At 52.0% G+C, this 24,865-nt stretch overlaps 1 protein-coding gene and 1 pseudogene across 1 annotated transcript; both read right to left on the bottom strand.

The window, feature by feature from the left end:
• Window positions 1–11,389: 11,389 nt before the first annotated feature.
• Window positions 11,390–24,776, bottom strand: LOC132244023 (zinc finger protein RFP-like; annotated as a pseudogene).
• On the bottom strand, window positions 12,731–21,142 carry LOC102557984 (E3 ubiquitin-protein ligase TRIM15-like). The gene is made up of 4 exons (XM_019499360.2): window positions 17,248–21,142; window positions 14,897–14,919; window positions 14,327–14,442; window positions 12,731–13,495 (listed from the first exon to the last, which is right to left on the bottom strand). The coding sequence occupies exons 1-4, from the start codon at window positions 17,602–17,604 to the stop codon at window positions 13,410–13,412; spliced, it is 582 nt and encodes a 193-aa protein (XP_019354905.2). The 5' UTR covers window positions 17,605–21,142; the 3' UTR covers window positions 12,731–13,409.
• Window positions 24,777–24,865: the final 89 nt, after the last annotated feature.

Below are 24,865 nucleotides of genomic sequence, written 5' to 3'. Positions count from 1 at the left end.
CCCCAGAGGTGTCACAGAGGTGAGGCATCAGGGTTAACCAGATCACAAGCAACAAGTGCCCCAGGAAGTCAGTCCCTACTGGCAAGTTAGGGGAGAGCTGTGTGCAAGATGAGTGTTTGTTTAAAGGTGACAGGGTGCGTCTACATGAGCAGTTTACTGCAGAGCTACCTAATTATCTCCACAGTAAAGTTTCACCATCTACATGTGCAGCCCTATTAGGCTCAAGAAACTAATTCATTTAACTGCAAGTTAGTATTTGTAAATACAGGTACTATCCTGCGGTGGAAGCGTTCAGTACACAGCAACGCACATGTAGACACTGGCAGTGCTGGCTAGAGTGCGAGGGTGCTTCAGTGCATGGCTGCCTGCCGGCTACCCCAAAATACTGGAATACCCTTGCACCCCAACTAGATCCTGCACAGCACATTCAGCTGGGTTGGGGCAGCCCCAGGACTGGCAGGCTAACCCCTGGGACCCACTGCTACCTGGGGATGCCCTGATCTTGCTCAACACACTGCAGTCCCAGGAGCATGTGAGGACGTGGCACCCAGGAACAATAAATTCTGGTGTGATATGCACCAGAGTTCCTTCTTTCACATTCATTTCACATGTAGACACACCCACAGAGGAGTAATCCCCACCAATTTAAGACAGGATATCGTGAAAAAGAATACATGGTTCATACCTAGGACTAGAGACAGGCCTGCAGCAACCTTAGGACTCTTTCTACTGTCCAGCTGCGCACTCCCAGCTAAGGGTAGATATGAAGCAGCATGAGGTATGGAAACAGCATAGACAGAGACAACAGAAGGAAACACTGGATAAGAACATAAGACTTGCCTGGATCAGGCAATAGGTCTATCTTGCCCAGTACCCTGTATGACCTTGAGAAAAGACTGGGACAGACCTGCTTGTGTTCAGCACTAGGAGTTACGTGGTGGTCAAGAGTCTACACCATTTGCCAGCTGCCAGTTCTCTGCCAGTGGGAACTGCTGGGCAACGGTGACTGATACAAGGATCTGGGGGCTCTGCAACCAAGCAGCAAGAGGAGAGAGGCCAGACACCTTCCCAGCTCTCAGCCACTGCAGAATACAAGTAGGCCACTATATATCCTGAATATATATGGTGTCAAGAAATGAGATTGCCTCCTTCTCCAGCAGCTCCTGGGGGTTAGGTCAGTTTGTACTTCCTGGTGCAGCAAAAGAAAAGCAAGGGCATGTTCCCTCAGCTCCCCAGTGTTGCAGGGCCAACGTGCTGATGCTGATTCTGCATGCACAGCACGTTGGGGATGTTCCCGTTCATAGGAAGGTGCTATTCACACTGTGTGGCTGAGTGAAAATGCACTGGACCAGGGAGCACAACACTCTGGACGTCCCAGGGAGAGAGAGATCCCTACCATGGCTGCAACAGAGACCTGGAGGCTGCCATGAAGGTCCCCACATCCAGAACAGCCCTGAAGGCCAGAGGGATTCAGCTCCAAATGCTGATCTCGTTCTGAAGCTGTAGCTATCGTTGCGCACTGAGCCCCAGTCTCTCCTACCCTGAAGTCCAGTGACCATCAGCTCTCTCTGGAGGAGAGATCCACCCAAAGCAACTAATGGGGCAGGCTTTTCCCCCACCCAATGGTGCTCCCCCCAGCTGAGCAAGGAGAGTCCTAAAGGGCCCTGGCCCAGTTCCAGGTGCTCCCGTATTTGCACTTCCATCCTCATATGAATGGTTGTCAAGCAGTCCTCAGGGGTTTCAGCAGGCAACTGAGCAGCACCGCTTCCCAGCTCCAAAAGAGAGCGCAGGAGGCAGAGTTCACAGCTGCCACACACAAGGTTACAATCCACAGCAGCCAGCTACATGAGCCCAGAGTGATCAGACACCCCGAGATAGCTGCATTCAGGGAGCTGCATGCTGTGGGGTGCTTTCTTAAGCAGAGGCAGAATTACCTAGCAGCCTTGGCAGAGCACTCCCCAAGGGAACGCACTCCCCGGCTTCTCTCTCTTCCCTCCTTTCGCTGACAGCAGATCTCCTCTGCCACGTGCCCAGGTCAGAGCGTGTCCCTTACAGCAGCGGGGACCAACCTTTTGCAGGCATGCTGTCCCCAACTGCCTCTCTGACTCTCTTCCTCTGCCCAAGCTGCTGCTCTGCTTTCTGTTCCCTGCCCTGTGCTCCCACCCTGATTTGCTGCTACGCTTTCTTCTTCCTCCTTTGTGCTCCCTCCCTGGCTTGCTGCTCTGCTTTCTGTTCCCCGCCTTATTTGTCAGCATGCTTCCTGTCCCCTCCCCATCTGCCATGTCCAAATACACACAAGTTGTCCACCTGTGACACCTCTGCTGCAGGTTGGCCACCCCTGCCCCAGAACATGCCGCCTTTTGGATCTGGCACTCGAGTGACCAGTTGCCACCAGGGACTCTTGAGGTTTCATCAGATTCCAATTCCTTTTCTCCCAGAGGCTGCATCAGGGCTCTGCTGTATGTTCTTTCCACACACTTTTACCAGGTAATGAATGAAGTGAGCCTGTGCCTTACTGGAAAAGAGAGAGTTAGAAAGTGTTGTTTATCAGGTCAGGGACAAAGTCCTCTCGCTATCATACGAGTCCTCCAATGTGCTCTCCAGATGCTCTGTTAGAAGCTGCCAGGAATATTTCTAGGTCTTGCAGGAGCAGAACCAGGTGCCTGAATGTCGCAGTGTGGCACCACATGGCCAAGCCTGTTTCTGCACACAACACCTTACAGTCCCTGCCCCCCGGTTGGTGCAGACAGGTGAGAAGCCGCTGTTGATGGAGAGGGACAAAATGGAGAATGAGGATGAAATGCGTGATGATGGAGAACAACACAGTGAAGAGTCCTCCAACATGGAGAATATAGAGGACATGGGTGAGCAGGAGGATGAGGAGGTGGCAGTACTGCTTCTGCAAATGTTGTTTACCTGGGGATTACAGCTGCAACACTTGAGTGTTCACTGGCAAGTTGTGTTCCTGCTTTAACAGCATTAATGACAAGAGGAAGAAGAAGATACAGGTACCCAGAGGACTTAGAATACACAGAGGAAAGCGAATGAGTGAAATTTGACCGGGCTCTGTTAGGAAACCTGAGGAGGACCTGAATCCGCACGCTGTGGGCCCGCGAGAGCAGTTCAGACTGGTGGGAGCGAATTGTGCTGACAACTCGGAATGACCAGCAGTGACTGGAGACGTTCCGAATGGAAAGGGAGACCTTCTATAATATCGTCTCGATGCTGGGGCCCCACATCGTGAGGCAGGACTCTAACATGCATCGGGCCATCCCACCAGACAAGAGGGTTGCAATGGCCATCATGAAACTGGCCAGCCCATCTAGCCTCCACTACATCACGAACCAGTTCAGCGTGGCTGCCTGCATGGTCAGGCTGGCAATTCGTGAGGTATGTCAGCTGCTTAAGGAGATAGCTGCAAACAAAATTATCTGCCTGGCGAATCTGCAGCAAGTCACAGGTGGCTTTAATGAGACGGATTCCTGAACTGCACGGAGGCTTTAGACACATTCGCATCCCAGTGCTGTGCCCTGCGGGGAGTGGGAGGGCTTTCACAAACAGGAAAAGACATGCCTCTGTGATCCTGCAAGCCACAGTGGACCACCAGCGCTGGTTCATGAACCTTTAAACTGGGTGGGTCCACAGCCTGCATGATGCGTGCATGTCCAGATGCACCCCTTTGCCTGGTCTTGTGGAGAAAGGACACTACGCACCTGGCGTGGAGGAGGCAGTGATCTGCAGTGTCACCGCTCCCCCGATTATATTAGCAGATGTTGCCTACCCCCTAAAGCCCTGGCTCATCAAGCCTTATGGAGGGAATATCACCGACACACAGAAGCTCATTTTTAACTACCATCTGAGCAGTTGCAGGATGGCTGCGCAATGTGTGTTTGGCAGACTGAAAGGACACTGGACGGTGCTTTTGTGCCAGCTTTAGAGCAAGAATATATCACAGCCTTTGTAGTGGCAGCCTGCATGCTTTGCAATATTTGTGAGAGCCAGGGAGAAGTTTTCAAGGAGTCGTGGAAAGAAGAAGCGCAACAGGCAATGGCCAGACAACAGAGACGTGTCCAGGCAGCAGCAGCACAGGGATCAAAGAGATATCCTCAAGGAGAGGCTGGTCGGGCAGCCCTTGTGCATGATTTTCCAGCAAGTTATATTGCTGGCAACAACACCTAGAAGTGCTTTGTTCTTTCTCTTGGTTATGTTGAAATAAATTAATTTACACTTTAAGTCTGTGTCTGTATACAAGGATGTGTGGTGTTGCGGACGGGTGGCAGATGGGAGGATGGTCAGGGGGAGGAAATCTGGACTGGGCTAGGGGTTTGCTGCTTCCAGACTGCCAGTGGTTCGGGGGGGGGGCATTACGCACTGTCACCCACATCTGAATGAGCCCCACCTCCCCAACGTGGGTGAGAAGGTTAACTGTTATAGCTCTTGGGGGGCCAGCCAAGTGGGCCAAACAGCAACCCGTTTTCAAAACATTCCAGAAACATTTATAAAACAATTCACGACACACCTCCCAAAGTCGTACGTGGCACTACACAAACAGACTGACGGTGTGCCTGGGCAAGGAACGGGAGGGTTCAATGGGAGCCCCCACTGGAAACTAATATGATAATATGAAGAACAATGAGCTCAAGAATGCTGGGAAATGTAGTCCAAAAAAAAGGGGGGGAAAAGCCAAAAGAGCTGCCACTACACTACCATCAAGATCGACAGCAATCGCCAGTCAACCAGGCAGCAACAAACACCCACCCGTTGACACTGAATTTGGACCCAGCACCTATACCTTTGTTCCGGGCAGGCACAACCCTCAGACTGACCGCAACACCTGCCAGTTGATAATAGATGAGTTTATTGATACAGAGTAAGAACAAAAAAGCAACAGTACAAACAATCAAACAATTCTATATCTACCAGTCCTAGGGCTGTCAGAGTCATGTACATCTGGTCAGGATGCAGTCTTCACTCTGAGGCTGTCTCTTAGGGGTCAGCAGTCTGGAGGTGGGATGCCGAAACCCACAGCCCCCCTCCAGTGGGGTGCATGAGATGGGTTGCTGGTATGCCCTCGGTCCATGGTGGTCTCAGAGACCCTTCCTGGGGGACAGGGATAGGGAAAGGGATGGGGACCCGTCTCAGGGAGCAAAACGGGGAGGATGACAAGGAGGAATGGGAGGGACAAGACAAAGGGAGGGATGAGAGGGATGGACAAGACAAAAGGAGGGACCCTTTGTTAATCTCAAGTCTCTGCTTTTGTATTCTCCTTCCCCCTTGATGACTCCTGATGATGATGATGACTTCATCCATGGCTATCTCTGGTTGATTGTGGTCACACGTCCACATAGCCTTCTGGGCCTTCTCCTAATTTGGTCTGTTCCCCCAGAAACAGGACTTAGGCCCCTCTGCTGCTCTGGGGCCCTGTAGCTGGTGTCACTTATCTTGTGTTATAGGACAGTATGGTACATACTTCTTTGGTTCCCGAGCTGTTTCCTAGACTGTGTCCTTGTTGTGTTAGACAACCTACCTACCTTGAAGGCTGTGATTTTATGTTATGACATGTCCCTCTTCAATTCTCAGGCTGTGACCATCCATTGGCCTTGTCATGCTAGACAGCCCATCTACTTGCAGGGCCATGAGAAGCTGTATGTGTGTCTCCCAAGCTCTTTAGAAATCCATTTAACCCCTGCTGCCCATCTTGACCCCTTATAATGCATATATCTATATCTATAAGCCAATTCCCCAAAAAACAGGCCTTTAAATACCGTTTCTAAGCCAACATCACCCACCCGCTACTATAAACCCTGAACATTTTATAATATCATAGCAGTTATCATAGCAGCTATAGTAAGTAAAAGAAAAAAACATATATATTTGTCACATGGTGGGATGGGAAGGGAAAGGAACGGGAGGGGAGGATTCACACGACTTGTCCTTGGGATTGGGATGGGGTTTTTTGGATTGTGTACTGATGGAGAGAGACCAGACCGACTGAGCATCGGCAGGTACAAGTGACAGGTATTTTGGGGTGACCATGAGCATGCTTAGAAGAGACTCCCAGCAAGAATCAGGACCGCCTAGGGAGAGGCGGAGGGCAGGGTCTGGAGAAGCCGCGTAGTTTACATGCACCTCCTGCTGTAATACATTAGAAAAGACATTATAGGGGGTAAACTGGTATTTAACTTCCCCTACTGAAATCTGTGGGGAATGACACACGAGGCTTAACTCACTCGAAAGTGCCATTCGTGCAAACACAAATGCACTGCACCAAAAAAAAGCCATGTTAAAATTTTCAGGCACCCCTGTCACCTACACACGCCCACGGAGGCTGGTGAGATCCCGTGGAGTTGTGCATGGAGTGCAGGGGAAAGGCAGGCAGAACAGGCCATGTGGGAGTCCCTGGGAAGGAGGGCTGGGGTTTAAGACCAGGCTGGGGATGAAGAGGCTGTGCAGAGGTGGTGTAGGGCCATGCTGAGTGCTGTGGGGCTGTGTGGCGGAAATAGGCTGCAGGGTGAATTCTGTGATCAAAGAAGTGTGTAGGGCAAAAACTGGAGCCTGACTGACAGGGCCCTGGCACTCTGCAGCCACAGCTCAAATATGGGTTCCTCTGTGACTCATCCACAACTCACACTTCAGTTTGTCCACGAAGCCTCCACAGCGAGTCCTGACAGTGCTACCAAGTAATTCTTGCTCTTCAGGGGAGCAGGCTTATTCCAGGACACGCAGCACAACAAAAATCCCAGCAGAGAGAAAAGGCACAGCTTTACTTCACTTCATTCAGTACACTAACATGGCCCCAACCCAGCTCTGCCCTTGCTAGATCTCACCAAGAGATGCCCAGTATTGGGATGGCCCTACGTCTTGTAATCCTACAGCTGGAGCAAAGACACCTAGATGGGATTACTACCCACTGGCCACTCACCATCCAATGTCAAGGTCCCTGACAATTCACCATTTCCATTCATGTCATGGCAGAGCAGTGGGAGGTGTTTTATTAAAAGCTCTGAGGCATGCAGTGACGCGGCTGGATGCCTCACAGTACCCTGGTGGTCTACCTCCAGCTGCCCCATGGTCTGCAAAGGGTAGAGGAACAGAGAAGCAGAAAAAGTAAATCAGGGAAATATCAAGACAGGGAATGCAAATGAGGTGCAGTCAGTGACTACAGCCCTCTATCATGTACACTGTCATACTCAGGTTGTCATTCAGAAATGAGTTGGCACATACCCTGCCATCACCCAAGCTCCCCACCGAGGCAGAGTCAAGGTCACACCTTGGAGCTGGGGAATTTTAACACAAAAGACAGATCCCCGCCGAGAGCAAATCCCTTCAGACCTGGCCCTCAGCTTTCTGGCTCTGGGCAAGTCTAAGGAGGGGAGAGTCTGACAAACCCCAGAGTGGCCTCAGGGTTATCTACAAGACACAGACATTTACCCAGTGCCCTGCTGTACCTTGAGACTGAGACTGGGTCTTGCTCACGGGAGACAACTCTTTACTTAGCTAGACAATCTGACCAGCACCCTGACCAGACCTTACAGCTTAGTAGAGAACCTGCAAGTTCTTGCCTTCCCTAGGTTTGCCACAATAGGTATGAGCACAGAAGCCTGCTGCTGCCAGCTGCCACGAAATCGCTGTTATCATGAGACAAACGGTCAGGACAGAACAGCTTTACTGCATAAGACAAAAACACAGGACAAAGATTCCACTTGCAGAGAGGCAAACAGAAACCAGACCGAAACACCGCACCGCTACCTTCTAACTTGGAACAGCTTCCAGGTGCCTTCCCTGTTTCAGTCACCAAGCATCCCACTAACATCTAGGAAGACCCCACAACCTTTTCCTGCTGGGGTCTCCTGCTTCATCTGAAGATTTGAGTGACCCCCTCCCACCAAAGGACTTCTCCTTGAATCCACAGCCTTGTCTAACACTTCATCTTCCTTCATTCAGTTCCTGAAAACTTTTCCCATCTTCTCTTCTGAGATCTTCCCAGCTGCCTCACAGGAACACTAACAAAGTCCCCTTTGCTATGGACTCAGCTACTTTTGAGCAGAAGTCCTTAATCTCCAAGTCTAACCCTGGAGCTGAACACACACAAACATATTCACAATAAAAATGCACTTATGGTAGCTTGGCTTTAGTTGCTTATCAGAGAGCAAACATGATGGCTGTTGCCCAACTTGTGGGGGGGGAATGACTGTGAAATGCCCCGTTGCAGATTTGGTTAGCCCATAACAGGGAGGGATGGGGAAAACCATGTGCTAATGCATGGCACCAAGGAGCCAGCCTCACCCTGGGAACCATTTTGGGAATCTCCTTTTGCACTCTCTTCCCTCCTCTACGCTTTTCCTCCTTTCTCCGGCCTCTTTCACTGACTGTTTTGCCTATCACTTTTTTTTCCCAGCCTTGGTCCTTCCTGTCCATGTCCCCCACAATCCTTTGCTCCACGGCAAAAGTCAGTCCACAGATCAGGCCCCACACCCCCTCTCCTCCTTTACACAGGATTCTCCAGTTAGTGAATTTAAGTTTCAAAAAATTATATATGTTTCTTCTGCTGGTCCCTCTGCTGACACCAGGGCTGTCCCTGCTACCAGTGTGAGCCCGCAGAGGTCAAAGCACCTTGGACAGGGACCCATTGAAGATGACCCTTGCATTACTGCTCAGGCCTCTGGTGCCTGAACTCCCCACCTACTCCTAGGCATGACAACACAAGGAAGGTACAAACTCTTCCGGATAGAAAGAGGAAGGTGGCTTGGGCCCTGCTGCAGGAGCTTTTGGATGGGAGATCGAACTGAGACCCTACTGCACAGGGCTGTATCAATGCTGGAAGCTAATGGGAGCTTCCAGCTTCTCCCCTCACTCCCAATTCCTACTTCTTTCATTCTCTGTCCATGAGGCAGCAACAGTTCTTGTTTCCCAAACCCCACAACTCTTCCTACCATCAGTGAACCTACCCTACTCACAAATGACATTAAAGATGTATCCTGCATTACTAGTCAGGCCTTCGGTGGCTGAACTCCCCTCCCACCCCTAGGCATGACACCAGAAGAATCGTACTAACTCTTCAATATGGATAGAGGAAGGGGGTTTGGGCCCTGCTACCAGAGCTGTTGACGGGAAGATCAAGCTGCAACTCTACTGCACAGGGCTGTATTAATTGCTCAAAAGGATGGGAGCTTCCAGCTTCCAAATCCTACTTCACTAATTCTCTGTCCCAGAGGCAGTAGCAGTTCTTGTGTCCCAACCCCACAACTCTTTTGCTCCCATCCACGAACCTGCACTCTGAAGCTTGGCCCTGCCCATGCACTCTCCAGTCCCACACTGCCCTCCCCTTCCCTGTCTCAGCCTCTCAGCCTCTGCCCTTACAGCAAGGAGGGACCTCGCTCCAACCAGCTCCTTGGGAACCCCCAGCCCAGGGTCCTCATGAAAAACACCCAAACTCAAACCAGCCCAGCAGCTCCCCAGAGGCAGAGCTGCACCTCCAGACCCAGCCTGCCTCGCACACATCCCCAGCTGGGGCCTCCCTGGCCAGAGGATGCCCAGAGGCACTTTGCAGGGAGCCCCCAGCCCTGGGCTGCTCCAGTCACAAACAGACCAGTACTCCAGAGCTGGGAGCTTCTTACAGGGGACATTGCACTGCCAGCCCTGCTGGAGCCCTTCAGAGCCACAGACCATGAGGACAGCAGGCCTATGTAACAGGGAGCCTAGAGCTCCCCTTACTTTGAGAGAGAGAATCAACTGCCTGGAGAGCCTTAGATAGGGAAGGCTGCTCCTTAGGAGCTTCAAAAAAGCAGCTCCCTGGGGGTTTGCAAGCCATAAGCAGTCCACTGCTGAGCTAAGTGCTCTGCAATACTACAGCTGAGCAGAACCCTGCAGGGGAAGCAAGGCACGGCTGCGGCAGCCATGCAACAGTCAGTAATCTGCCATGTAGTTAAGCCAGCAAGCCCAAAAGAAGAATACCTTAGCTCAGGAAAGTCACCTGACCAAAAAGGGGCAGCACCTGGGAAGCATAAAAACCCAGGGCTTGAGACAGGGAAGGTAGTCTGGCTCTGAAGACTGCCACAGAAGGAGCTGCAGATCAAGATGGCTGTGGCTTGAGGTACTGAGACCCTTTGGCTATGGGGAATGAGTAAGGGGCTAAAGACTTACAAGGAGTTAAGCCCAAGGATGAGAGGTATTTTAGTTATGCTGCCAGCATGCTTAGAGTTTTTGTTATAGCCTATGGGCTTATTCTTTTCTGAGGCTTATCAGTGAACCAGATAGGGACTGATAGGGGAAGTTCAGACATCCCAGGGTGCCAAAGAGGCTCAAAGCTTGAGCTTGCTTGAGACAGGACACAAGCAGCCTGAAAGGGTAAGAACCAGAGCCAGAGGCCCAGCTGGAGAGATGGCAAGAGAGAGTAAGCCAGAGATAGGGCCAGGGGCCCAGCACCTAAGAGGAGCAAGACCAGAGCCCTAGAGAAGTGAGATAGTAGCCCTAAGGGGGCTGAGACCACAGCACAAGAGGAGTGGGGATTGATAAAGGCAAAGATGCCTGAGCCCAAAGAGTTGCAGAGAATATACAAGGCATAAGGGGCCTGAACAGACTGATCAAGGCAAAGAGATCTGAGCCTAAAATGTAGCATAGAATGATAAAGGCTTAAGAGGCATAACCAGACTGGAGTGGAGATTGGGAGTGAGTCCCCGCTGATGGATACGTGGTACAGCTTCAAGCCTGCAAGGGAGGTTGGAGGCTGTGAACAGCGCATAAGGTATTTGGTGTTCTGGGAGGTGCATACAGGTCAGGGGGGCCTGCTTAATATAAAGGACACAGAAAGATCAGTGGGGTCTGAAAAGAATCCACAAGCAGGTAGCCAGACCAGGGCTTGCTCTAGGATCCTTGGGGGCAGTGTCCCTTTTCCTACTGTCACAACCCAAGGGTGTGATTTTTGTTTGTGTGTGCTTCAGCACTGCTGAATTATTTCCCGCCACTCGTAGCTTTCTTTGCAGGGTGCATTTCTAGCTTGCAAAAAGAGAAATGCACGCTGCAAGGAGTTCCCGCCATTTGTATTTAAATTTGTGCCCCACTATTGGCCAGTTCTAAATTATTCCTACGTGGCGGCTAGTGATTGGCTTGCTAGCCGTATAAGAGGCTTGAGTGGTTTCCGCCCAAGTTGGAGGACTCCACGACTATCAGGAGGAGGAGAACTTCACATCTCGTGAAGATCTCTAAGCGCTGCGGAGCCTATTGGACCCAGCGTGTATCTCAAGAAGGCTATAGGGGTCTGATCAACCTCTCGCCTCTCCCCATCGCCAAACGATCCCTTGACATACCCTTCCCTGCGCGCAAGTTCCACGGAGCCTAGCAAACTTCGTGTGAGTGAATCCAGAGCTCTACCCGGGTTCGAGTCCTGCAGGTTTATCTTCCCGTCGCCGAAACCCCATTGCGACGTACTCTCGAGGTTTTTGTTCATCTTCCTGTCGCCGAAACCCCATTGCGACGTACCCTCATGTTCTGCAGGTTCGAGTTTTGTTTTGTTTTGTAACTGCAACGCAAGCAAGTTTTCCTGCCTGCACCGCAACCATCTTCGGTGTAAGTAAAATAATCTTAAATCAACCACTAAGCGTCCGTGCCTAATTCTAGCGTGCCGCCTGCCTTCCCCGACCCGGCGTGTCCGGGCTGCTGGCCACAGCCCGCCATGCGGAAAAAGGGCCTCGGACCGCTCCCGGCCTGCACACCTACGTCAGTTATTCTAACAAAGGTGTTTCAGGCCAGAGTCCGGTACCTAAAAGGGCCAAGACCAGAGCCGTATAGGGTGAGATTGCAGACCTAAGGGGTTCAGACCAGAGCACAAGAGGGGCAGAGACTGATAAAGGCAAAGAGGCCTGACCCCAAAGAGTTGCAGAGAATAAAGGGAGGGCATCCTAGAGCTGGAACAGAACAGGAGCCTCATGGCCACCAGAACGTGTCATGTCTGTCCCTGGGGCCCAGATCCTGTTAAACCTTGGGACCCTGTAGCAGCGGCAGGGGCTGGTCTGTACAGACACAGCCAGGGCTTGCTGTAAGAGCAGAGAGATCACCTGGGTCCGAGAGAGGGAGGGAGGGAGGGCTGAGCAGAAGGGAGACCTCCATGGTCAGAGAGCCTGGTTATAACAAGCCCAGAGATACCCATTTGATTATTTGCTGGGCAACATCCCATGCCTGGCTCAGAGTGATACTCTGAGCTTGGCTTGACCAAAAACCAGTTGTTGCAAAAGATGGAAATGGAGGCAGAGCCAGGGCTGGATTGTGACCCCAGCAAACCGGGCTGGCAGGAAGGTGAAGATCGGGGCCTCGGTGTCAGCATCAAGAAATGACATCTACCCCCTGCACAGTCCAGAGACACCCGCACCCTCCTGGGTGCCTGGGGCAGGTCCAGGCAGGTGGGAGCAGGGGCCGTGAGAGCCTGGAGCTGACCCCTCCAGCAACGCTGCACAGCCCAGATCCCCGCCTCGGGGCTAAGGCTGATGCATCCATTCCTCTTCACAGACTCGCTGGCCACCCCCGTTGCCCAGTCGTACCCCTTCCCCACCTCCACCTCCCAGCAGTGTCTCCCTGAGATGAATCCCTCACAGCCCAGCACACAGGGCTGAGTGTCAAATCTCTCAGGACTGTTGGGCAGATGCCGCTGTTCGTCTGCCCGTCTCACACTTCCCCCATCCACAGACGCAATGAGACAGGGATGAGCCGTGTCTGGATCCAGAGTCACCGTCGCTGGCAGAGAGAATCACAGCGACGGGGCAGCTCTCAGCCCGGGGGCAGGTGGGGCCTTTCCTCCCCGTCCCCACCACCCCATCCTGCCTGGGATCATCCTGGGCCCCAGTGGCTGCCTCTGCCCTGAGCCCAGAGGCTGAGCACAGATGGCCCCGCAGCTCCACAGCCTGGCACTGGCAGCAACTCCTGCCCCTGCTCCTTGGCCCCCCTGCGGGGGCTGCCCCATTTCCAGGAGCAGGGACACGGGCAGGAAGGGCCCCAGAGCTGTGAGTGAGGGGGGGCAAGAGGAGGCAGGCGACAGCCTCATGCTCCCTCCTCTGACCTGCCCTGCGCTCCCAGGCTGGGAATGGAGGTGAAGAGGCAGCAGTGGAGAGGAGCTGCTCAAATAGTGCAGGAGGATGAGGAGGTGGCACAAGGCACAGAAACTTCACCTCCCCGACTCCTTCCCGCTCAGCAGGGAGCAGTTCCCTGGGGAGAGCCCGGCCCTGCCCCAAGAAGAGGAAGACAGTGGGAGAAGAAACAGGGGAAGCTGCCCTGCCAGGGGCAAGAAGAGAGACAGCAGCCCTGAGGGACAACGGCCACCTCCCACCTCTGAATCAACAGCAAAACATCAGTCTCAGGGCACAGGCCTGAGCAGAGAAAGTGTCCATGGCTTGTGGGGGATTTGGGGAATTTTCTATGACTCAGGACAATCCCGATGAGAGCCTACCCTTGGTGTATGGCTGCGATGGACCCCTGCTCCTCTTTTCCAGGGCAGATGGCACAGTGTCTGGAGGGGGAAAGAGCACAGACATGACACTTCCTGCTGTCAGGCTGGTATGGACATTGCAGCCCAGGTCCCACCTCTCTGACCCGAGTGCCTCAGACTAAGCAGAGATGCTGGAGTGGCTCCATCTCCAACCCAGCTACCAACACCTGAAGCTGTTGTAACCTCAGAAGCTGCCCCTGCATCTCCCTGCCCCTCGACAGTGACACCATCTCTGCCTGGAGGTGATGTCTTGCTTTTGGAAGGGAGCAGGACATCAAAGGTGTAGCTTCTCCCAGGGAACATCCCTCCATCTGCCTGGCCTGTCCCCCTCTACTTTAGACATACAGGGGCCCTCCTCCCTGTGCCTGCTGCTCCTGGGGAGGAGGGAGAAGACATGGGAGGGCAGATTTCTCCTTCCCTACAGCCCACTCCAGCCAGACAGGCTAGATCCGTATCTCAGAAAAAGCCTTGGATTTGGAGTCTCTATTTTGGATGCCAACCACTGAGCACCCAAACCCTGGCACTCAGAGGAGTTGGGCTCCTGCAGCTCCCACAGACTCCTTGTGCAGCTGCGAGTGACGCAGCCCAGAGCACACGTCCTGCCTGGCTCTGCCTTTGGGAAAGACTGAGAATTACCTGGCTACTGGCTATATAGGGGCTATAATAACATTCTGAGGTCACAGGGTGAACGAACGTACCACGTTAATGCCTGGGCTCTCCTACATCCACTCAGTTTGTGGCCTCTGTGCCTTTTATAAGTAAGTTGGTTTTCAGTCAATAGACCAGAGCCCATCTCCTCCCATGGCCACAGACACTCCTCTCCTTGTCCCCTCCAACATCCCTTCTCGGTACCTTTGAACATCTTCACAGTCTCCATCAGGGCACAAGTTATCTGGGAGAAATCCTGGAGTCTCCTTTCCAGCTCTGGAGAAATTGGCACTGGCCGTGGGATCTCCCCCTTGTCACACCTAGGAAAACCCATCTCAGGAGAGTGAATGAACTGGCAGAACTCCGTGCCATTCCCTGCTCAGCCCTGCTCCACGGAGGGGCAGCACAGGCAGTGGCAGTGCGACCATCCCTCACGCTGCCCCATTCAGATGTTTTTCCCTGCCTTGGTCACTGCCGACCTAGGTAGATTTGTGACCAATGACCTAGCAAAGAATGGCCAAGGGCCCAGAAGCAGCCAGACCTCAGGGAAAGTCGCATCCCTTGAAGAAGCTTTTGGTTAAAAATGGCCTGTGTGATGGGATGGATGACCCCTCAGTTTAGGAGAAATGCTCCTGTTGGGATTAAGTTCCCTGGAGACATTTATATCCTGCCCCAGTAATCAGACTGCTGAGCCCTAGTAAGGCACAAGTCTACTGTGGTTTGCAGCAGCTTCCCAGCACCAGCCCAGGTGAGGAGTAAAGTGGAGCCACATACCTGCTCAGAGTCGTTCGGATATCCTTGGGGAGAAAGAGAGACAATATGAGTTGCCCATGTCACACCTTGGGGATTTGGGGGGCATTTGAAAACAAGCATATAAAGAAGCACTATGTAACCAGCAGGGCAAATTATTGGCTATGCTGCCAAGGCTTTTCTGTCTCTAGCATGTGTGTAGCTATAATTTTTCAGAGACCAAAAACAACTCTCACCTCTGTGATGCACATAACACATGGGCGGGCAAAATATGGCCCATGGGCTGGATCTGCCCTCCCAAATGATAGTATCTGGCCTGTGGCTGCTCCCACAGCACTCTACATGGGGCCAAGCCTTGCCAGTGCTGTGCTCCTGTCTGCACTCGTCAGCCAGGGTCCCAGCCAGAAAGCTTCCAGCAGGCCTGCTCTGCTGCAGCTGCAGCTGCCCGGGTGCTGGTCAGCTCCCCTTACCTCCAGTGGAGGCTCCTCCTCGTGCTCCTACCCCTGCTGCACCCATCCAAGTGGGGAGGAAGTTTCAGCCAGGTGGTTCCTGCCCCAGCACGCAGGGCTCTGGCTCCAGCTCCTACCCACCTTCCAGTCATGCTGCCACCCTCAGGTCGCTGCTTATGGTGCTGGGCGGGCAGAGTTGGTGCAAAGGTGTCATGACCCAGAGGTCTGATTTTTTTTGTGTGTGCTTCGGCACTAAGAATTATCCCCGTGGGTATACAGCTTCGTTGCACGGAGGAGTTCTGCTGCGCAGAGAACCCGCGTGCAGGGAAGTGTTCCCGCCACTTTGCAGCGATCTTTGCAGGGTGCATTTCCTTTGCAACACAGAAATGCACGGTGCAAAGGTTTCCCGCTTGCCGTATGCAAATTCATGCCCCGCAATTGGCTAGTTCTAAATTATTCACACATGGCGGCTAGCGATTGGCCTGCTAGCCATATAAGAGGCTTGAGCAGTTTCCGCCCAAGCCGAAGAGGACTCCGCATCCATCTCGTGGGGACTCTGGGTGTGCGCGGCAGGGTAATAGAAACCCTGTGTGTCGCTCAGAGGGGTTTGGCGGCCTGATCCACCACCCACCTCTTCCCGTCTTCAAACGGAGCCTACTATAAGACGTAACGACGAGTTTAATGCGCGCTTGTCCTGGACATCCGGAGTTTGTCTGCGTGGAGCCTAGCAACCTCCACGTGATTGTTCGTGTTCTGTCTGCGTGGAGCCTTGCAACCTCCACGCGTGTTCGTGTTTTCTGTTGTAACCGCAACTCAAGCAAGTTCTCAGCCTACACCACGACCATCTCGGTGTAAGTAAAATAATCTTAAAATCAACCGTTACGTGTCTGTGCCTAATTCTAGCTCGGCGCCCGCCCTCTCCGACCCGGCCTGCCCGGGCTGCTGGCCACAGCCCGCGTGCAGAGCAACAAAAAGGGCCCGGGGTCAGACCCGGCTCACACAAAAGGCAGCCGGGAGGTGAAGCCAGAGCCCTGTGTGCTGAGGCAAGAACTGCACAGCTGCAGATTCCTCCCCATCCAGATGGGCACAGCAGGGGCAGGAGCCGCTGCAGGTGAGGGTAGCTGAGCAGCATCTGGGCAGCTGCAGTTACACCAGAAGCAGATTTAGGCAGGGCTTTGTTGCACATGTCACGTGCCTCCTGCCTCCTTCCCCTCACTCCCAGCTGCTCCCAGGACCTACCACTCAGTCAGGCCCCTTTGGCCCCCCCCTACACACGCACACCACCCAGAGGGCAGGGGCATGCAGGCAGTAAATCACTGCTCTTCCCTGGGCCCCAACCCTGCACGTCCCTGCCTACAAAGCCAGGGCTCTGCCCCAGCCCCACCCTGTCCATGCCTCATGATCCCAGGGTCTCTGTGGAGCAACCCCCTGCCCGACCCCCCAGCACCCATGGTTGGGCAGTCAAAGAGCTGCACCCAGGGAGGGGGCCAGGATCTTGGGGCAATGACAGTGCTGGGCCGGGACCCAGGGAAGAGCCATGATCTATTCCCTGCATGACCCTGCCCACAGTACTTGCAACCATCACAGGGGGGTGCAGGCAGCAGATCACAGCTCTGCCCAGGGCTCCAGCACCACATTGTCACCACCTTGTGCCCCGCCCCTGCTCCCAGTGTCAACTGTCCGTCCCACTCCGGAACACAGCCCGCCACTGGTCTAATCCTGCATAGGGAGCGTGAGTTGCTCTGCAAGGGAAGGAGAGGCACTGGCCATGGCTGCAACAGCTCATCAAAGCTCCCTATGAGGCCCACGGGTCAAAACAATTGCCAACCCCTGCATCACCCTGTGGTCTCCAACTGCTGGACTCCAGGAGTCAGCAGCCCTCCCTTCCCAGTACAAGGCTCTGGGCTGTTTCCAGCACAGTCTCACCTGCAGGAACTCACTCGCTGGCTGCTGGCACTTCGCCTCCATCTCGCCAATCAGCTCATTGAGATTGGAAATCTCCTCAGAGAGTTTGGTGCCCTTTTCTTTCTGCATATTCACACACCCCTCCAGCTCTCCCAGCTGGGCCAGCAGGAGTTGCTCTTGTTCCTCTATTAGCTGGCGCAATTGGTTAAACTCAGACACAATCTTCTGCTTCTCGGCACCTGCCTGTTTCTGTAAAACAACTATAGTAAGTGACACCAGCACAGGCCTGAGTGTGCAAGGGAGAGATTCTTGGCAAAGACAAAGACACCTGGATAATATCCTTCCCCATGTCGATCTGAAGTGATTTATTCTTGCCATTGCATTAGACACTAATATGTATTAATGGGAGGTGGCCATGCTGGGGAAGATCAGTCAGGTTTGGAGTGAGGCACCATCACTATGCTGATCACACTTAACTCTGTCCCTCTTTTTCATCTAAACCAGGCACTTCAGTCTTGGTCCTTACCCAGAAGCTGGCAACAGCTGGGGACTGGACACAGGAGAAGCAATTGAAGTTGAATCTAGACAAGACAGAGGTGATGATGTTTGGCAGCCCTCCTGGCTTGTGGTGAATAAAGAAACTGCTCATTAATGGGAGTGACTAGGGGTACCTTTCACCAACACCATCTGGTCTGGATCTGGCAATTGCCATCCACGTCTTTGTTACCTCAGGCAGAAATGTGCTTTCTATGGGCCTGCACTTGAGCCCCATCCAGAAGCTGCAGCTGGTGCAGGACAAGTCAGCCTCCTTTGTGACAGAGGCGGGTTGTCAGGAGCACATTGCTGCAGTGCTCCAGAGTCTGCTCTGGCTTCCACTGTGTTTCTGGATGCAAAAGATGATGCTGGTTTTGACCTCTAAGGCCAAACTCAGAGCCTGGCATAGTTCAGGCTCCCTCTTCTTCCCTTAAGTCCCACTATGATTCCTAATGTCAGCAAAGAGCAGTTTCCTGCAAGGACCACATATACACAAAGCTTCTTTGATGAAACTGTGTGGGAGGTGGTTCTGGGTAACTGCTCCTCAGCCCTGGAACTCCCTCTCCCTTGTGGTCCCAAAGCACCTACCAGATATTCCCAAATTTTCCCTTCTCTAAACCATTTCACTCTCAGGAGCTTTTCTCTCCTTTTCATCAGAGTCTTCAAATGGGCCTGAAGTTTTTCCTAAAGAAATAAAAATGATTTTATCTTGATCAGTAGGAAAAGGAGGGTGCATGGGATGATTTCAGTGGTTTGGTTTGCACAGTGCCAATGACGGGATTTCTTGGACTAACCAAATGGCAACACACTAGAGCTCCTTGCAGACCCAAGTATACTCAAGGCACTGGAGACACCTCCCAAGTGCAATCAATTACTGGAGCTAAGGAGGGAGCACTGGGCCAGAGACACCTTCTTGTGCCGGGTCCTCAACTGCGTTCTTGGAGCAGGAAACCAGTTGCAGAGTTAAACTCTTCAATGTTTGTTTTTGGGGCTGTAAAGCTGGCATGGCCTGAAGGGTTCAGACTTAAAGCCTCTGGTAAATGTGTTGCTTGGACAGAAGGGGCATAATCACAGAGCAACTCTATTAGCATAGCTGAGGTGTGAGGAATGGTAGGGTGATGCTCTAAACTCCAGTGATCCTCTAAACTCTGGCAGGAGGCAGGGTAGATATGCATCTTCACAGACTAAAAAATAAGACACGTATATAGAGTACAAGCCTTTGTGAATTCAAGTTCATTTCAAGAGATGCTATGAAAGGACTGCAGAAGAAAGAGCATACGAAGGAGAGAGAAAATAGAACACAATAGACAAGTTGGGGGTGGGGGAGAGAGTGAGAGAGAGAGAGAGAGAAAGAGACAGCAGGAAGGGGACAGCACTAGGAGAAAGTTAAAAAAAAAAAAGGAAATGAGCAGTAAATCCAGAATGTCCCATTACACCCCTGTAAAATTGCCTACCTTCAGCTCAGCTCCTGCTGGGGAGAAAATCAGATCATATATACCAATTAATGATAGCATGCATAAATGTCATGATAGGGAAATTATCTACCAGAGGAAGGACCAGCAGATGTGGACCTATGTTAAGACTCAAAGACTGGCAAACTGTCTCAACTGAATTGGATCAAATTCAACAAAAAAAGGGCAGTCTTGCACTTGGGACCTAATCATTGCATGCACAGATTCAGGCTTGGGAATGACAGGCCAGGCTGCAGTACTGCAAAACGACCTGGGGGTTACACTGGACCATAAGCTGCTTATGAGCCAATCATGTGTTATGGTGGAAAAAACCCAGGAGCATCCCTGGAGTGAGCCATCCCTCCTTTATCTTGATCCAAGACCCAGCTTACTCACAAAGGCCAGTCAGCACTTTGCTCCAGTTTCCTGTCCCTTTATTTTACATGTGGGAAGCTTGTCCACACAGCAAACAGAGCAAGAAACAACACAAACAAATGTGCAAACAACAGAAGTAAATCTTCTGGTCTCTCCTCAGACCTAGAGGGAGAGGAAACCCAGGCTCTGTGCTTTTCCATCAATGTACCAGACATCACCACTGCGACCACCAGCACATCCTCCTCCTCCTCTCCCCCTCAGCCGCCATCCTGGGGAATTTTAACTACCTAATGGCCAGACAATCATCCCTGCCAGCTGGCCCAGAGCTTCCAGGCAGGCAGCTATTCCCTCGAACCCCTGCACTTGGGCTTCAGCCCCTGAGCCATGCACCTTGTTACAATCCTCCTGCTGCATTAACAGCAGTGGTGCTTGCAAATCAAGGGAAGTGATTCTTTCCCTCTATCAGGCACCGGTGAGGCCTCACCTGGACTATTATGTCTGGCATTGGGCCCCACACTTCTGGAAAGATGTAGACAGATCAGAAAGAGTGCAGCAGAGATTAGGAGGAACTTTCTGACCATGAGGGTGGTTAAGCATTGCAACAGGCTACCTAGAGAAGTTGTCAGATCTGTACACCTGGAAATTGTCAAGAGCAGGTTAGACAGGCAACTGGCTGGGATGTTATAGTTAGGTTGGATCCTGCCCTGATGTAGGGACAGGATAAGATGATCCCTTCCAGTCCTACTGCTGTACTATCCTATGGCTTTCCACCACTTAATCCAGGAGATTGATTGCTCAGGCACAGTCTCACTCTAGTACTTGAGCCTCACTGAGTACCACTGAGTAACAAAGACACACAAAATCTTATGTAGCCCACACAGACCAAGGGAATAGGGTTTGGCAAATGTGGAAGCACTTAAGAGTCATAATCAAAAGCCTGGACAAAATGTACCCAACTGGAAGACTGTTTGTCAACCCTCAAAGCACTGCAGAAATCATCAAGTAACTAGAAAGCCACTCAGAAGCAACTAAAGGGCTAACGCTGAGAAGAGGAGATCAAACACCCATAAAGACTCTTTTACCTACCTCAAGGCAGAGAGGCTTGGAAAAAGGGAGTGCCAAAGAGTGATGTGCTAGTAATCGCTGCTCCGGAGAGTGCTGCCAGGCTGAGAATACGGATCGTGAAATTTGCTATCTGGGATGGCTTATGGTTTTGTTCAGGAGGGAAGGTGCACTGATATGTAAAATTAGGCTTCAGAGGCAGTCCCGTGTAACGGAGCATGTGAGTGTGGAACTGAGAGGTGAACCCTGGGGACCAGGAAAGGGGAAGGGTCCAGTTTGAACCAATGCCCCAGGACTCTTAATAAGAGGTTTTGTGTCTCACATTTAAGAGCTGTATTAGTTGCAGGAACCCCTAGATATCTCTAGACACCCCATTTAATTTTGTAGCCTGTTTCCCTACAAGGGAGGCTCCCCACAGTTGGTCACACCAGCACCTGAGAGAGATGATGGGTAGAAGGAAATGTGGGAAGATATGAACCTGCAATTAAATTTAAAGCTGGCGCGTATTAGCCAATCAGTGGTTCCTACCTTGTACTCCTCGGCAGCCTCCTCAACAGGAACTATGCTGTGAGCTTGATGTACCCGGGATCAGTCGCACACCACACAGATGGGGGTTTCATCATCTTGGCAGAACAGTTTCAGAGCCTCCTGCTGCTCCCCACACACTCGCTGCCCTCCGGCTCCCTCGGCTTTCTGCACACGCAGCCTCTTGGCTATTTCTACAAAATTCACCAGCTGCCTGTTTGGGCCCAGGGTCCTCTGGGGAAAGGCCTGTCTGCACTGGGGGCAGGTGACATCTGTCTCGGTCCCCTCCCAGCACTGGGTGATGCAGGCTCAGCAGAAGTTGTGCCCACAGCCCACGATTAGCACTGGATCCCTGAAGAAGTCCAGGCAGATGGAGCAGGTCACTTCATCCCAGAGGTTTTCTACAGGTTTGTCAGCAGCCATGGCTCTGAGGGGAGGGTGGGACAGGCTTGGTTTCACTTTCCTGAGCTCTGACAGATGCTCAGACATGAGCAGCAGCTGGGAGTTTCTCTTCCTGGAAATGACACTGAGTACCAGCTGACCTGGCAGCAGTCCATGGGTAAATGTTTTTCTTAATTAAAATTCTTTCAGCAATTCCTAAGCTGAAACCAGTCTAGATCCTGCCCATGGATTCTCTGGGGAAACCTATTCATCCTCTGTACACAGGCAGTGATACTCACTGCAGAATAAAGCCCAGAACCCTTGATCCTTTTTGCTGAGCGCTGGACGTAACAGCAAAGAAGGGCTCTGCCGTGCAACAATGGCAGTCTAATGGGTAAGGATGCAGCAGGAGTCCAGATGTCAACAGCAGCAAGGGAGGGAGCTAGAGGAGTCCGTGGTCAAATTCGTGCCCAAAGTATGCTGTGGGGAACATGGGGCAAAACCCAAGAATATCACCAGCCCCTTAGTGAGAGAAGAAGGGCCCAGAGAAACCCCTCACCCCTCAACCAGTGCAGAAACAGGCTGTGCCATGAAGCAAGCCCCCCAGGAAACAGAGCGTGTCCAGAAGAGCAGCCCCTCTAGCAGCAGCCTGAGAAGAGGGCCACTTCATACCCCCTGATGTGGCATAGGAGGAGCAAGGGCTTGATTCCCAGGCTCCCCTGTGTTTTAGTGCTGATGACCTGGTGTCCCTGTAGAGTTGGGGGGGAAAGCCTTTTGTTGGTGAAAGCCACCCTTTGCAGCCTGGCCCCAGGGCCATACACCAGCCCCTCCACACTGGAGTGGTGAGCTGCCTGTGCTCAGCCTTGCTGCTAATCCTCAACCCCACGGCCAGGAGGAGAAGTGCACATGCAGTGGAGGTTGGTGCTGCGGAAGGGACATGCAACATAGGGCAGCTCTATGCCTCCAATCCTCCAGGCCACATTGGACTCAGGCAGACAAGACTGGACCTCTTCATGAGTTGGATGAAACCCACCCACTGGGCACAGGCTGCCAAGCCCTACAGTAGGGAGTTGACCCCCAGATGCATCTGGGAGCCAAAGGAGGTTCCAGGAGTCTGGACCACCAAAATCAGTCTCAAAAAAATAATTTTTTAACTCTGAAATACAGCTAACGTAGAAACGGCAAAGCAGTACACAAGGCATGTCAAGCCCATGCCCAATAACAATAAAATGCTCTTTTCCCTTAAGCAATAACAGGATCATTCATATCAGAGAAGAATTAATAATATATATAATAAGGCCTAAAACCTTAATAGCCTGTAGCAGGTGGCCAGCTGAGAACAGGGAGGAGGGCTTCACATTGCAGATTCAGAGACTTAAGTTTTAAAGAAGCACTGATTGTGGTTCACCTGCAGGTGGGAAATTCGGAAAGAACCAGAGTTCAAGACCAAAGACAACATTTCTATGTTTTTATACTCGATTCTCTGCCCCAACCTCAGAAACCTGCTGAAACCGTTCAGTGAATATACAAATGTGCTGAATGGGTTCTTTCATCATTAATATTAACATGGACTTTGTCAAACATGGTTATCAAACAAGTCTTGCTCACTGTCAGGTAGCAATGCCTATATTTAATCGCCTACAGAAACCCTAAACCAAGTCCAACTGCGAATAAGCAACTAAATGAACAAGGCCACCCTGAGCCAGCTTCCATTTACCTGTCCTTCTCTTGGCTTCTGACCTCCTTGTCTCTCTCCTGCTCATTTCCTCTGCCTCTTCATCTCTTAACAATGATCTAGGCAAGCAGATGAAAGCAAATGCCAGAATGTCATGAGGAAGCACCTGGGCCATAGCATGGCCTACAGGGGAATGTTTCTGTTCTTAATAAGCCCTTACACCTAGCACACAGCTCATCCTGAGTGAACATACATGGGAGCAGGTGCATGAGGCACAGTGTGATGGAGAAGCCAGGAGAGACAGACTCCTCCCATGGGTGCAGCAGAGCCTGGAGAGAGCAGGAGAGGCCCACACCAAGAGAGCCACAGGGATGCACAGAGGTGGCCTGTTTTTGCAAGGGAGCAGGACATCAAATATGTAGTTTTCCCCATCTTTGTGGCTTGCCTCTCCCTACTCCCTGTTTCCGACACATGCCGAGGCCCTCCCAGTGCCTGCTGCTCTTGGGGAGGAGGGAGAAGAAGTGGGAGGGCAGATTTCTCCTTCCCTACAGCCCACTGCAGCCAGACTGGCTGGGCCCATATTTCAGAAAAACCCCTCGATTTGGGTTCTCTATTCTGGATGTCCATCACGGAGCAACACGGCCTGGCTCTCAGAGAGGCCGGGCTCCTTCAGCTTCCGCTGACTCCTCCTGCACTTGTGACTGACAGACAGCCCAGAGCACTTGTCTGGCTAGGTCCTGTTTTGGGGAAAACACTGCGAGAATTATGTGGCTAAACTTGGGCCTTAATAAGTTTATGAGGCCACAGGGTGAACAAATGTGAAGTACTAATGCCTGGGCGGGGGCCCCGCTACAGCCACTTAGTTTGTTGGCTTTCTGCCTCCTATAAGTAACCTAATATAAGCCAGTAGCCAGGTTCCTCCTTGTCTCCACTCCCACATCCCTTCCCTTTGCCTTTGAACTTCTTCACAGTCTTCACCAGGGTACAGGTTTTCTGGATGAAATCTTGGAGTCTCCATCCTGGTGGTTCTTTTTGCCCAGGTGCAGCACTTTGCAGTTCAATGAAGACAAGTGCAAAGTGCTGCACCTGTGCAAAAAAGAACCAGCGACACACTTGCAGGCTGGAGGATGACCTTCTCAGCAGCACAGCAGTGGAAAGGGATCTTGGAGTCATAGTTGACTCCAATATGAACACAAGTCGTCAATGTAACCAAGTGATCAACAAGGCTAATGGCACTTTATCATGCATTAGCAGATGCATGATGAACAGGTCCGGGGAGGTGATACTTCCCGTCTATGCAGCACTGGTCAGGCTGCAGTTGGAGTACTGCATCCAGTTTTGGGCACCGCACTTCAAGAGGATGCAGAGAATCTTGAGAGGGTCCAGAGAAGGGCTACCTGGATGGTCAAAGACCTGCAGGTAAGGCCCTATGAGGAGAAACTGAGGGACCTACATCTCTTCAGCCTTCGCAAGAGAAGTTCCAGAAACCATTCCACATCTTCTCTTCTGAGATCTTCCCAGCTGCTTCACAGGAACACTAACAAAGTCCCCTTTAATATGGACTCAGCTACTATTGAGCAGTCCTCAATCTCCATGTCTAACCCTGGAGCTGAACACACACAAACATATTCACAAT

The sequence above is a fragment of the Alligator mississippiensis genome, chromosome 11, assembly GCF_030867095.1.
Source record: "Alligator mississippiensis isolate rAllMis1 chromosome 11, rAllMis1, whole genome shotgun sequence".
Classification (NCBI taxonomy): domain Eukaryota; kingdom Metazoa; phylum Chordata; order Crocodylia; family Alligatoridae; genus Alligator; species Alligator mississippiensis.
This window is presented reverse-complemented; position numbering and strand designations above follow the sequence as displayed.

Bases quoted from the DNA above. Each gene is read 5' to 3' on its own strand.
- LOC102557984 (XM_019499360.2), bottom strand. From the start codon at position 17,604: ATGGCAAGAATAAATCACTTCAGATCGACATGGGGAAGGATATTATCC. The intron at 14,920-17,247 runs GTGAGACTGTGC...TTTCTCCCCAAG, and splicing joins CAGCGAGTGAGTTCCTGCAG to GATATCCGAACGACTCTGAG. The intron at 14,443-14,896 runs GTATGTGGCTCC...GGGTTTTCCTAG, and splicing joins ATCCGAACGACTCTGAGCAG to GTGTGACAAGGGGGAGATCC.